At 39.1% G+C, this 15,640-nt stretch overlaps 1 protein-coding gene across 1 annotated transcript in view; it reads left to right on the forward strand.

Moving 5' to 3' along the window:
- The window catches only part of DNAJC5B (DnaJ heat shock protein family (Hsp40) member C5 beta), a 93,013-nt gene that overhangs the window by 60,138 nt on the left and 17,235 nt on the right, over positions 1-15,640 (forward strand). The window contains exon 5 of the mRNA XM_027561084.1: positions 14,287-14,500. Within this exon, the coding sequence (XP_027416885.1) occupies positions 14,287-14,500 (214 nt within the window). The remainder of the gene's footprint in view (positions 1-14,286; positions 14,501-15,640) is intronic.

Genomic DNA, 15,640 nt, shown 5'->3' on the forward strand with positions numbered 1-15,640 from the left:
GAGGGAAAGTGACAGAATTAAATGCACATATTAGAAAACTGAGTTCAGCAATAAATAAAATAACACATGATTAAGTTTATCCCAGGAACATCAGTTTCATTTAACACTAAGAAATCAGTTATATTAATAGATTGAAAAAGAAAACATGTATCTTCTCAACAGATGCAGAAGAAAGATTTGATTAAAATTCAATATTCATTCATTCTTAGTGAATTAGTTAAAGAAGGAAAGAACCCCTGCTTTAGTCACTCTTACTTGATATTATACTGGAATTTATACTGAATTATACAGGAAATTATACAGGAAAATAAGATAAGGAAAAATGTAAATGATATAAGAATTGAAGTGAAAAAAAATCATTATTTTCTAATTATATGATTGTATATGTAGAAAATACAAAAACCCCTATTATTTCTTAAAATTAATAAATGAGCTTAAAAAGTTTATAGGAAAAAATCAGTATATAAAAATCTTTTACATCTGTAATAAATTAAGAAAAATATTTTATTATCAAAACCATACAAGTGACTCAGCAACTTTCTCTCTGAGCCTGCCCATGTGCCTATTCACATGTACATTACTCTTTTTCTCCTAACACTTTGCTTGTTTCACTACTTTCCCTTCTTTATGGAAATTCTTTTCTGCAAAGCCAAGAAGCCAGGGCCTTGTCACTGACCACTGGACTAGTAGTTAGGATTCGTTGCTCTCACCACCATGACCTGACCTCAATCTCTGGCCTGGACCAAAGCCCTGCTTCCAGCCACTGCAAGTCAAGGCCACCAGAGATCACTTAGGACAAGGCAGTAATCAACCCCCAAACAGTCAACCCGAAAGTCAAGGAATTTAAAATGGGTAAACAATAGGTAAGGTAAGGTAAGTCACCTCAGTCGTGTCCGACTCTGTGCGACGCCATAGACGGCAGCCCACCAAGCTCCCCTGTCCCTGGGATTCTCCAGGCAAGAGCACTGGAGTAGTGCAGTGATAAAGAACCCGCCTGCCAGTGCAGGAGAAACAAGAGAAACGGGTTTGATCTCTGGGTCAGGAAGGTGCCCTAGAGAAGGAAATGGCAGCCCACTCCACTATACTTGCCTGGGAAATTCCAAGGACAGAGAAGCCTGGCAGGCTACAGTCCATGGGTTTGTAAAGAGTCTGACACAAGTGAATGACTGAGCAATACCCACACAAACAATAGATGTAAATAAAAAACTCAGGGCAATGGTAAATCTGAGGTAGCCAGTTGGCTTTTCTAGGCTCCCTGACAAACCTCATTTCTTATTTGAAGGAATAAAGCCTTCTCTGGCTGCAAGGTTAATGCCCTCACAAAAAAAACTTTTATGTGTTGACGAGTATTAAATTCTAGTTTTGTTAATTGAAATCCATATTGACCAAGACCCATTTCCCAGATAGTGATAGTTTCTTGCTATTATGTTTTATTGCTGAAAAGTTGAAGTGAATTATTCTAAAGCTTATCTCAGTAATCTATTTTAGGATAGAGATTAAACACCCTATAAGCTACAAGTAGGAGAAACAAAATTACATGTATATATCACTGAACTGTATGCTAATTGGAGCTTATGGTGAAAACTACAAAAAAGTGACCTTAGTTTCTGGAATAGGAAATTTCCAGAAGCAGAAAAGAATTATACCAAGAACAGTCAATTTGCATCATCAACTCAATGGACAGGAGTTTGAGCAAACTCCGGGAGATAGTGAAGGACAGGGAAGCCTGGCATGCTGCAGTCCCTGGGTCACAAAGAGTCAGAAAGGATTCAGCAACTGAACAAGTCAGTTCGCTGATTTACACACAGTATATCAGGCTCTAAAATAAGAACATTTAACAGCATGCCATATTAATACAGATTCTTGGTTGGTAGCCAATGGATTGACCACTTGACTTCCCCTATGGGTAAAGAAAGTGAAAGTCACTCAGTCCTGTCCGATTCTTTGTGACCCTATGGACTATAGCCCTCCAGGCTTCTCTGTCCATGGAATTCTCCAGACAAGAACACTGGAGAGGACTGCCATTCCTTTCTCCAAGGGATCTTCCTGATCCAGGGACCGAACCCAGGTCTCCTGCATTGCAGGCATATTCTTTACTGTCTGAGCCACCAGGGAAGCATAACTGACAAGTTCATGCCAAAGAACATTTCAGAAACTGTTCACACTACTGATGTTTCAGTCTTTCATGGAGATTCTCACAGTGTCCCAGATTCTATGAAACAATGCTGTAACTATTACAAATGAGTAAACGGAAATCCAAGCAGTGGACATTGATCCGAACTCAAGCAATTTACAGGGTTTGACTTTGTGGGCACACCAAAAATGTGGCCATTTGGGAGAAAAAGCAACATACAGACTCTTCTTGGAAGCCTGACTGTAGTGTGGATTGTCATTCAAGCCTCAACATTCAAGGATATGCTACAGTTAAAAGAGAAATATGAAGAAATCTACTGAAGAATCTTCAGCTGGAGAAACGTGACCAAATTCAGGATAATATCATCTGCCCAACAAACAAGTCCTGTCCTCTCTTAACTTTGACTTTTTATGGACAAAATTTATCTGTCTGCTAGATTACATAGCACTAGTAAAGATATAGTTCAAGCCTTGACCACTAACGCTAAGTGAATCCCTACAACATTAAAACTTTATGAACTTAGCTTAACATACAACAAGGACCTTTTACAGTTGTTTAGTTCAGTTCAGTCACTTAGTCATGTCCGACTCTTTGCAACCCCATGGACTGCAGCACGTCAGGCCTCCCTGTCCATCACCAACTCCCGGAGTTCACTCAGACTCATGTCCATTGAGTTATCCAACCATCTCATCCTCTGTTATCCCCTTCTCCTGTCTTCAATCTTTCCCATCTTTTCAAATAAGTCAGTTCTTCACATCAGGTGGCAAAAGTACTGGAGTTTCAGCTTCAACATCAGTCCTTCCAATGAATATTCAGGACTGATTTCCCTTAAAATGGACTGGTTGGATCTCCTTGCAGTCCAAGGGACTCTCAAGAGTCTTCTCCAACACCACAGTTCAAAAGCATCAATTCTTGGGCACTCAGCTTTCTTTATAGTCCAACTCTCACATCCATACATGACTACTGGAAAAACCATAGCCTTGACTAGATGGACATTTGTTGGCAAAGTAATGTCTCTGCTTTTTAATATGCTGTCTAGGTTGGTCATAACTTCCCTTCCACGAAGTAAGCATCTTTTAATTTCATGGCTGCAGTCACCATCTGCAGTGATTTTGGAGCCCAAAATAATAAAGTCTGACACTGTTTCCACTGTTTGTCCATCTATTTGCTATGAAGTAATGGGACCGGATGCCATGATCTTTTTTTCTGAATGTTGAACTTTAAGCCAACTTTTTCACTCTCCTCTTTCACTTTCATCAAGAGGCTCTTTAGCTCTAATTCACTTTCTGCCATCAGGGTGGTGTCATCTGCATATCTGAGGTTATTGATCTTTCTCCCAGCAATCTTGATTCCAGCTTATGCTTCTTCCAGCCCAGCGTTTCTCATGATGTACTCTGCATATAAGTTAAATAAGCAGGGTGACAATATACACCCTTGACGTACTCCTTTTCCTATTTGGAACCAGTTTGTTGTTCCATGTCCAGTTCTAACTGTTGCTTCCTCACCTGTATACAGGTTTCTCAAGAGGCAGGTCAGGTGGTCTGGTACTCTCATCTCTTTCAGAATTTTCCACAGCTTATCGTGACCCACACAGTCAAAGGCTTTGGCATAGTCAATAAAGCAGAAATAGATGTTTTTCTGGAACTCTCTTGCTTTTTCCATGATCCAGTGGATGCTGGCAATTTGACCTCTGGTTCCTCTGCCTTTTCTAAATCCAGCTGCAACATCTGGAAGTTCACGGTTCACATATTATTGAAGCCTGGCTTGGAGAATTTTGAGCATTACTTTGCTAGTGTGTGAGATGAGTGCAATTGTGCAGTAGTTTGAACATTCTTTGGCGTTGTCTTTCTTAGGGATTGGAATGAAAACTGACCTTTTCCAGTCCTGTGTCCACTGCTAAATTTTCCAAATTTGCTGGCATATTGAGTGCAGCACTTTCACAGCATCATCTTTTAGGATTTGAAATAGCTCAACTGGAATTCCATCACCTCCGCTAGTTTTGTTCATAGTGATGCTTCCTAAGGCCCAGTTGACTTTGCATTCCAGGATGTCTGGCTCTAGGTGAGTGATCACACCATCGTGATTATCTGGGTCATGAAGATCTTTTCTGTACAGTTCTTCTGTGTATTCTTGCCACCTCTTCTTAATATCTTCTGCTTCTGTTAGGTCCATACCATTTCTGTCCTTTATTGAGCCCATCTTTGCTTGAAATGTTCTTCTGGTATCTCTAATTTTCTTGAAGAGATCTCTAGTCTTTCCCATTCTATTGTTTTCCTCTATTTCTTTGCACTGATCACTGAGGAAAGCTTTCTTATCTCTCCTTGGTATTCTTTGGAACTCTGCATTCAGATGGGTATATCTTTCGTTTTCTCCTTTGCTTTTGGCTTCTCTTCTTTTCACAGCTGTTTGTAAGCCCTCCTCAGACAGCCATTTTGCTTTTTTTGCCGTTGTTTAAAGGCTTGGCAGTATTTCAGTGGCTCAGATGGTAAAGAATGGGGGAGACCTGGATTTGATCCCTGGGTCAGGAAGATCCCCTGGAGAAGGGAATGGCAACCCAATCCAGTATTCTTGCCTGGAGAATTCCATGGACAGGGGAGCCTGGCAGGCTACAGTCCATGGGGTTGCAAAGAGTCAGACATGACTGAGTGACTTTCACAGGACAGGAACTTAGCTTAATACATGACAGACATTTTACAGTTGTTTAAAGGCTCAGTGATATTTCAACTACACCGAACTTAATCCTTAACTGACATATTTGATTAGACAGTTTGTTCTATCCAGTTATTATAGTACCTGGCTCAAAAGGATAAGGCCCAAGGAATTTTAATGTCTATTAATGCATAATGGAAAACATTATTTACAGCATGGATTCTTAACAACCACTGGGCTCTTATCCCCAATGGCATTACAAAGTGCAGTGACACCAGGCACCAAGGAAAGCTCACCTTATAGTGTAGTGAACACAAGTGTCAAGGGCCGGTTTCATGCGTTACCTATTGTATTTGGAGAAGAATATTGGTTGCCTCGTTTCACTGGGAAATATTTGGACTTTGATAACCATACCCAGTGACTGACGGATTGTGATGAGGCTACTGAGGTCCTGCTCTGTGGACCAACTTCTCATTTGGGAATCCTGCTTATTGGGGACCTCCATTAACTATTATGAAAGGACTGTCTTCCCTAAATCCTGTTTTTTTTTTTTTTTAAAAATGGATGCTCAATTTTCTGTATTGTAACCAATGGTGTAGAAACTGTTTCTACATATCAGTTAGGAACCCCTTTTTTCTGGATGCCTGGTACATGTTGATCATTTATATTGGAAGGGGACCACCTATTACTATCCCCTCATGAGAACTCAGGTATTATGGAACCAAATGTTATTTCCTACTTTGTCTGTTCCTAATATTAGCTTCCCCTGAAAACCTTTATGTAAGATTTTGCAAGGAACCAAAGTGCTACAAAATTTCATAGATAAATGTAATCATACCTTGATAGAACATTCTGCTGTTATTACTATTGCTGCCAAAAAGTTAATAGATATAGGAATTGATGTACAAAAACATACTAATCATTCATGGTGGGACTTTTTCTTTACTAAATCCCCTATGTTCAAAAAATTATTGCCTACTTGTTTAATCCCTTGTTTCTTTGATTATTTTTGTTTGACTATTTGGATTTGTGGTCTGACTTGTAGGGTTAAGAAAACTACTCGTGTGATTTTGCCTTATTCCTATGCTGTTCAAACTAAACAATCCTGAGGCCCACTGTTAGGGAAATTAAAATGGAGGAAGTCTTGTTAGGGCTTCAGAAGCAGAAGAGGGTTTTGACCTGCTTCTGACCTGCCTGGACACAGCTCAGATTCCTTGTCTGCAAGCACAGCAAGTCTGGTGGCACTTTAGATAAGAAAGGAATTCTTGGAATTCCTGAGCTCCTGAGGGTCTGGTCACCCCTCCACACCACCCCCTACCCTCCCTCAGGGTCTAACGAAATTCTGTGACTCACAGTGTGAAACAAACAGCATTGTAAAAGTCATAAAAACCAGAGCTGCATTTTTGTATGCAAACTGACAATGATATCAGTTTGTGGCCTGGGATTATAAGCAGGACCCCACAAAACTGCAATTTGAAGTCTTACCTGTGGGGGGATGTACTGCCCAGGACCACTTCCCAGGTGGGATTCCAGATTGCTGTCAATGATGGAAGTCTGGGTGGAGGTCAGTCTAATTTGGTAAAGTATACTCTGTTGTTGTTGAGTTGCTAAGTTGTGTCCTACTCTTTCATGATCTCATGGAGTATGGCCCACCAGGCCCCTCTGTTCAAGGAATTTCCCAAGCAAGAATACTGGACTGGGTTGCTATTTCTTCCTCCAGGGGATCTTCTCAACCTAGGGACTGAAGCCACATCTCATGATTGGCAGGAAGAATTTTTGCCACTAAGCCACCAGGGAAGACCATAAACACTGCTACTTTTTTTTTTTTTTTTTCTATTTCTTTTAATAGAATAGACTGTGTATTGAAATTGTCAACTAATCTTCTATAAAAAATTGAAATTGTTTATGTGTGTGTAAAGAGTGGTTTCTTTTGTTAACAAACTCTTCAAACCAAAAATGAAAGTAAAACTTCCAACAAAAAAACAATCAAAAAAAATACACAAAAAATTAAGTTCCTAGAAATAAAGCTAATAAAATATATGCAGAGCTTAAATGGTAAAATGATAAAGTTTAAGTTCCAAATAAGTAGACATACCATATAAATATCAACTCCTAAATTACTCTGCAGAGTCAAACGTAATTGTAATAAAAATCCCAACAGAGTGTGTGTGTGTGTGTGTGTGTGTGTGTGTGTGTAAACTGACAAGCCAATTCTAAAATTTTTGTGGAAATATAGAAGGACCAGCATAGCCACAGAACTCTTGAAAAACAGCAATATGGAAGAATTTGTTCTTAAATATATCAAGACATATTTAAAAAACACCATACCTAAGACTGTTGTTAGCTCAGAAATAGCCAAACATACTAATGTAGCAGAATAGAGATCCTAAAATATAGGAAAAGGAATTTATATTTTTTAATAAATGATGCTAGGGCAATTGCATATCTAGATTTTTAAAATGAAATTGTATGCTTACTTTCTACTATTTGAAAATCAACTATAAATGCATCAATGAATTCTATGTGGAAGTCCAATCTATAAAAAGTTTAGAGTTGAAGAGTTTATAGGACAATATATTCCCTAATTCAGGAAAAGACTGATTAATTCAACTAATTAAAGTTAAGAATTTCTGGACATACAGGTGGCCAAAACGCACATGAAAAGATGCTGAACATTACTAATTATCAGAAAAATGTAAATCAAAACTACAATCAGGTATCCCCTCACATAGGTCAGAAAGGCCATCATCAAAAAGTCTACAAATAATAAATGCTTTAGAGGCTGTGGAGAAAAGGGAAGCCTTCTACTCTGTTGGTGGGAAGGTAAATTGGTTCAGCCACTACAGAGAACAGTATGAAGGTTCATTAAAAAACTAAAACTAGTCACCATATGATCCTGCAATCCCACTCCTGGGCATATATCCAGAGAAAATGGTCATTTGAGAAGATACATGCACTCCAACGCTCACCACAGCACTATTTACAATAACCAAGGCATGGAAGCAACCTCAGTGTCCAACAACAGACAAGTGGGTAATGAAGATGTGGTGCATATATAAAATGAAATACTATTCAGCCATAAAAAATGAAATGATGTCATTTGTAGCTGGTACTACATCATCTTCAGTTGAAACCATACTAAGTGAAGTCAGACAGACAAATATTTGATATCACTTATATGTGGGCTCCAAAATCACTGCAGATGGTGACTGCAGCCATGAAATTAAAAGACGCTTACTCCTTGGAAGGAAAGTTATGACCAACGTAGATAGCATATTCAAAAGCAGAGACATTACTTTGCCAACAAAGGTTCGTCTAGTCAAGGCTATGGTTTTTCCTGTGGTCATGTATGGATGTGAGAGTTGGACTGTGAAGAAGGCTGAGCGCCGAAGAATTGACGCTTTTGAACTGTGGTGTTGGAGAAGACTCTTGAGAGTCCCTTGGACTGCAAGGAGATCCAACCAGTCCATTCTGAAGGAGATCAGCCCTGGGATTTCTTTGGAAGGAATGATGCTAAAGCTGAAACTCCAGTCCTTTGGCCACCTCATGCGAAGAGTTGACTCATTGGAAAAGACTCTGATGCTGGGAGGGATTGGGGGCAGGAGGAGAAGGGGACGACAGAGGATGAGATGGCTGGATGGCATCACTGACTCGATGGACATGAGTCTGAGTGAACTCCGGGAGTTGGTGATGGACAGGGAGGCCTGGCGTGCTGCGATTCATGGGGTCGTAAAGAGTCGGACATGACTGAGCAACTGATGTGATCTGATCTGATATGTGGAATCTAATTTTAAAATGATACAAATGAACTTATTTACAAAATAGAAACAGATTTACTGACTGACTGACTTTGTTTGAAAACAAACTTATGGTTACCAAAGGGGAAACAGAGTGGAGAAGCATAAGTCAGGAGTTTGGTATTAACATATACATATTCCTATAGATAGTACTGACTTCCCTGGTGGCTCAGATGGTAAAGCATCTGCCTACAATGTGGGAGACCTGGGTTCGATCCCTGGGTCGGGAAGATCCCCTGGGGAAGGAAATGGCAACCCATTCCAGTACTCTTGCCTGGAAAATCCCATGGACGGAGGAGCGTGGTAGGCTACAGTCCATGGGGTCACAAAGAGTTGGACATGACTGAGCGAATTCACTTCACTTCACTTCACTACTATGTATAAGACAGATAACCAGGAAGGACCTACTTTATAGTACAGAGAACTCTACTCAGTATTCTGTGATAACCTATATGAGAAAAGAATCTAAAAAATAATGAATATATGTTTAGATATAACTGAATCACTTTGCTGTACATCTGAAACTAATACAACTTTATAAATCACCTACATGCCAATAAATTAAAAAAAACCAGACTGGTAGAGAGTAGTAAGTAGATCTCACCAGAGTAGTATATGGTATAAGGGAGAGAATTGGGCACTACAATTCTTGGAATTATTCCACTGCCTCAAAATAGGTAGATCTTAGGAGCCTTTGGTAAGTAAAACTATAAATCCATATTGATCTTATCTGCCACTCACTGAATTCATTATGCTTTTCAGTTGAAAGCTGTTATTGGATTTTGAAGTGGAAAGTACAGGTATTGATGCTATTTCTAATATTAGTTATTACTCAGTCGCTAAGTCATGTCCAGTTCTTTGTGACCACATGGACTGCAGCACACCAGGCTTCCCTGTCCTTTACCTCCCAGAGTTTGCTCAAACTCATGTCCATTGAGTCTGTGATGTCATCCAACCATCTTATCCTCTGTTGTCCCTTCTCCTCCTGCCCTTCAATCTTTCCCAGCATCACGGTCTTTTCCAGTGAGTCAGCTCTTCACATCAGGTGGCCAAAGTATTGGAGTGTCAGCTTCAGCATCAGTCCTTCCAATGAATATTCAGGGTTGATTTCCTTTAGGATTGACTGGTTTGATACCCTTGCAGTTCAAGGGTGTCTCATCAGTTTTCTCCAACACCACAGTTATATATGTATGTGTATATATACACACACACACATATATATATCAGTATTAGTTATATATATATCAGTAATCAGTAATATTAGTTATAGCCATCTCAGATTAACAGTGATAGGAGTATAGAAAGATTTGGAATTAAAGGTACACATTCTGATTGAACATTATTATCAGCTTTAAGTATAAAATGAGAAATTACAAGAAAGATCTTTAAGATGAATAGGCAATGTTGGCTTCCCTGGTGACTCAACTGGTAAAGAATCTGCCTAAAATGCGGAAGACCTGGGTTTGATATCTGGGTTGGAAAGATCCCCTGGAGAAGGGAATGCCTACCCACTCCAGTATTCTGGCCTGGAGAATTCCGTGGACTGTATAGTTCATGGGGTAGCAAAGAGTCCACACGACTGAGTGACTTTTACATCACTTCACTTCATATTTAAATGTACTTCAAGCATCCCTCTTTTTACCCTAAATTCCATATGTGTTTTCCTGATGTATGGACAAGGAGGTGAGTCATTGATCGATTAACTTGACTGTGTGACTTTGGCAATTGTGTGAGCAGTTGTGTGACTTTGGTAGCTGCCTCTGTTAGCCATGCTTTCTGAGGATTCCTCGGAGCCAAGAGCATCTGCCAAGAGGAGTCAAAATGCTGCTGATGACAAGGAACTGGATTTGTTACAGATGGAAGTGCTCCAGCCTCTGAATTTGCCAACTTCATTGTTAGAAGAATGTGATAAATGGTTGTGTGCTTCTGCCCTTGTAAGCTGACAAAGATCCAAGCAGCTTAAAATGATAGGCTCCACTGGCTAAGTCTTGGGCAGTGGGCCATCCATCTACAACTGAACCCTAGAAATAAGAAGTGTATATAAAGAGACATTTTCCAGGTTTTTTTCTTTTTTCTTTTAGCCCTTTGCATTTGGTTGTCCTGAACATGATCTCTGGAACTGGTAGGGGGAAATGCTGCAATTGTGTTCCAGGGCACGGAGTGAGAATTCCAGGAATACTGAGCCATTAAAATGAATGTGCTTCAAGAATCCACTTGAGGCTTTTTGATAATGATTGTTGTATTATTGAAGTTTGAGGACTTCTTTCTTCCTTCCTCCTGTTCTAATTTGGCAGTGGGTCATTTAATTAAGAGAGCAAACTCTAAACTCTTAACTATTAAAAGACCATAAAATTTTTTAGCTGGAGCTTAAAAATGCTTAGGGAAAGAAACTACATGAGTAGTATGTATAATTTTTTAATAACAAAAAAAATTACCTATAATCCCAGTTAAGTGTGGTTATAACCTTCCATTATTCTCTTTACTTATTTTTCTGCTATATTTTCCCTATAAAAGGCATATTTACAACAGTCTGTGTGCATATGCACATGTGTGCATGTGTACATGTATAATGTGTATATGTGTGTGCACATGTCAAGGTCACCAAAGATCTCTATATCACTAAATCCAGCAATCACAGTCGTCATTGCACATGACCTGTCAATGGTACTTGACACAAGTGACCACTCTCTTCCTTGAAATACTTTGTTCCCTTGGATCCCAAGATCCCATATTCTCCAAATTTTCCCTTCTGTATCATTGGTCTTTCTTTCCTCTTCTCTTTTGTGTTTCTTCCTTCCCAAAACTCAGTCCTTGGACTTATCTTGGATCCAACTCTCTTGGGAATCTTTTCCAGTTTCATGGCTCTAAATACCATCTACCTGCTGAGAACTCCCAAATGTACATCCCCCAGAGTAATTCTCATTTGAACTTCAGGCTCATATATCTCTACTCCATCACACTTGGAAGTCTAACAGGCATCTCAAAGGTGTTCAAATAGAACTCTAAATCCTAGCAAACCATTTCCTACTACTGAAAAAAAAATCTCTTGCCAACTTTTTAAATAGTAACTCCGAACTGCCAGTTACCTGAGCTGAAACTTCGATGCTATCCTTGATTCTTCTTTTCTTCACATCCCACACCCAATCCATCAGCTAGCCCCCAAGGGGTATCCAGGGTCTGACCACTTCTGACTAATCCACTACCAGACTGGTCCAAACCACCATGAACTTCCCCTGAAAGAGTCTCCTGCTTTTGCACTTGTCCTCTCCAAGACTTGAGTGGTTCTTCTAAACTTAAATTCGGATCATAACCACTTTTCTTCTCAAAACACTCTGGGGCTTCCCATATCACCCAGACCAAATGCCAAAGTCCTTGCAATGTCTTATTAACATTTTCTGTGTCTTACTTTTTAAATTTAAGAATATGTGGGAGGCAGCACAGTGCTCGGGGTTAGAGTGCCTGTGTTCAAAGCCTGGCTCTAATTATTAGCTGTATGATGCTGGGCTTCCCTGGTGGCTCAGGAGTAAAGAACCTGCCTGCAATGCAGGAGCTGCAGGTTCAATCCCTGGGTCAGGAAGATCGCCTGCTGAAGGAAATGGCAACCTACTCCAGTGTTCTTGCCTGAGAAGTCCCGTGCACAGCTCATGAGGATGCAAAATAGTTGGACAGGACTTAGGGACTAAACAACAAAAACATGATGTTGGGCAAGTTACTTAGCCTCTCACCTCAGTGGCTAAATTTCCTCACTATAAAATGGGATTACTATAATATTAATTTCATAGAACGGTGGTGAAGATTAATGAATTAATATTTATAACATGCTTACAATAATGCTGGCGTGTAGCAAACATTATACATTTTTTTAAATGACAAAATTGGCATTTTTGTGCTATTAGCAGAAGATTTTATCATAAATTCTGCACATAAAAAAATGTCTCCAGTAAGCATTTACAGATACCCCAAACATCTCTCAAAAAATAAGGATGAAATATGTTTGGTTAAACAAATTTAAAATGAACTATAGGGTCACAAAGAGTCAAACATGACTGAAGTGACTTAGCACGAATGCACACATCATTGTTTTATTCTTCTTGTTTATTCTGAGTTCAGAGTTAGAATTTATTATACACCATGATTTATGTTTTTAAACATTTTGGTGCTTTTTAAGCATCCTGATGCTAAATTGCTTATTCATTCACCTACTTCCTAACCAGCAATGCTTTAATTCCTAAAATAGGTGGTTTTTTTTTTTTTAGTTTATTGTATAGATTGGTTTCTAAGATACACTTTATTTTTTTTTTTTGCTCTACTTATGCCTTTTATTAATGCATTGAAGTGAAACAATTCAATCTACACTGATAAAATAAACAAAAGCTTAAAGTGCATTCCTACATATACCTATTAAATATCATGGGTACAATAGGCAGAGTAAGTCACATGGAATTTCCATAGAGAGTCATACAATTAATTGATTTTGTAGAGGAAAAAACACTACAGACTCAATATTGAACAAGGTTTTATCAATTTAAATCTGTCTGTGGAGGGAGGGGGGAAAGAGTCCCTAGCCAGAGCCTGATCATCATAGCACAGTTCTTACATCCATTTTACACTTTTAATACTTCATTATAACTGAAGAATAAAGAATACTCACAAACCACCCCCCTCTGCACAACACACACACACAGCAACACAACATATATTCATACCCTTCTGGAACTGCCTTGTGATCCACAGAGGAGAGAAGGCCTTGGACTCACAAGAAAACGTCTACAGATTATTTCAAGTGGGAAGACCTCTTTGAAAAGAGGTCAAATACACATTTGAATACAAGGTAAGTCACAGTGTTTGCCCATAAAAACAAAAGGGAGTTAGGATTTGTGAAAAAATTGTGAATAGGTCATGAAATTTATTCAAGGGTGTATAAATGAGAGATCTTTTTTTAAAAAAACTTTTTATTTTGTATTGAGGTATATATAGCCGATTAACAATGCTGTGGATAGTTTCAGGTGAACAGTGAAGGGAATCAGCCCTTCATGTATCCATCCTCCCCCAAACTCCCCTCCTGTGGAGCCTGCCACATGACATTGAGCAGAGTAAGATCTCTTTTTTTGACAGCTGAGTTTAACTTTTAGAATATGTGGTGTGACGTTTTGTTAATTCTGGAAAAGTCTTGCGGTTCTAAACGAAATTGTGGTGTAAACGGGTCCTATTGCTGGAACTCTTAAAGGCCTCTGCACACTGAGGTGGACTACACGTGAGCTTCTGGGCAAAAATAAACGTCACATATTTACCAACAGCAAAATCTCTCCGACTCAACAACTGTGCAGCTATGGAGAATTCCTTTGAGGATGTGAGGGGGAAAACAGTACTACTGAGCCTATACGTTAGAAACACGAGTTGACAACAAAACGTTGCTTAAATCAATATTATTGTGAAATTTATCATGTCGTATTTACATGTGTAAAAGATGGACAAATGAATAATGCCTTTCTAGACCGTCATTGTAATTCCTGTTGAATAACACTTTTCCTCACTTCTTTTTAATTTTAAAAGAAACCTTGCTTAGTTAAATCAATATTATTGTGAAACTTATCATGTCGGGTATTTACATATATAAAAGATGAACAAATGAATAATGCCCTTCTAGAATGTCATTGTAATTCCTGTTGAATAACACTTTTCCTCACTTCTTTTTAATTTTAAAAGAAAATTGGCCTTAAAACACCATCCAGACAAGAATCCAGATGATCCAGGGGCTGCTGAAAAGTTTAAGGAAATCAACAACGCCCACACAATTCTTACTGACATGTCAAAAAGAAACATTTATGACAAATACGGATCACTGGGACTCTATGTGGCCGAGCAATTTGGAGATGAAAACGTTAATACCTACTTCATGCTGTCAAGTTGGTGGGCAAAGGTGAATCGGATTTTTTGTTTCCCTTGAAAAAAATTTCCTGAAAGGTCATGATATTGTTCACTCTGACTCCATCTTAAAGAAAGCCTAACCTTCAGGTCAGTTCAGTTCAGTTCAGTCGCTCAGTCGTGTCCGACTCTTTGTGACCCCATGAATCGCAGCACGCCAGGCCTCCCTGTCCATCACCAACTCCTATTACTAAACTCTTATTAATAAAAGAGCTATCACTTGGACTGAAAGCTGTTATGATATTTAAGGATCATTTTTGCTTTAGCTTACCAAATGATTATAAAATACAGCATGACTTAAAATACTTCTAGACATTAATTATGTTTGAATTTGAAGCTTCAGGTTAATTCTGACTGCCCTCCCTACTCCCATAATGACTAATTAAGAACTGACTCATTGCTGAAAACCAAAAATAATTAATTAGTGTGACAACTGTTTAAAAATTATTATGGGACAAATTTAGCTATGTACTTTCCTATCTATAGCACAGGCTACATCAGTGAACACAATGCTAGGGAGAATGCATGGAAATTATGTCATAGGTTCATGTGAAGCCTGATGTGAGGTACCGGAGAAGGAAATGAAGGGGAAAGGTGAGAATTAAGTGGTGGAGGACACTGAGTTAGAGAGACAGAGAGGGAGAGAGAGGGAGAAAAATGATAGCTAGTCAAGAGAAAGGCAGCATTGCTAGGACTTAGTGCAATCAGAATTGACTTTTGACAGTAGTGTGATTTCCTAGGAATTCCTCATATAGGCATGTTTGATGATAATTTCGTATTTGTTTACTAGTATTCAGGCTTCCCAAGTGGCGCTAGTGGTAAAGAATCTGCCTGCCAGTGCAGGAGCCAGGGAGACCTGGGTTTGATCCCTGGGTCAGGAAGATCCTCTGGAGTAGGAAGTGGCAACCCGCTACCCCAGTATTCTTGCCTGGAGAATCCCATGGACAGAGGAGCCTTGTGGGCTACAGTCCATGGGGCCATAAAGAGTCAGACACAACTGAGCACACACACACACGACTATTCATATCCTTACCTTCTGATTACAGTATATTTACATTTGAATCATACATATAGTCCATTGGCATCTCTTTTTGGACACTTCATGTGCATGTAGTAAGTTTACGGTTCATACATC

This window comes from Bos indicus x Bos taurus, chromosome 14, assembly GCF_003369695.1.
Source record: "Bos indicus x Bos taurus breed Angus x Brahman F1 hybrid chromosome 14, Bos_hybrid_MaternalHap_v2.0, whole genome shotgun sequence".
Taxonomy (NCBI): Eukaryota; Metazoa; Chordata; class Mammalia; order Artiodactyla; family Bovidae; genus Bos; species Bos indicus x Bos taurus.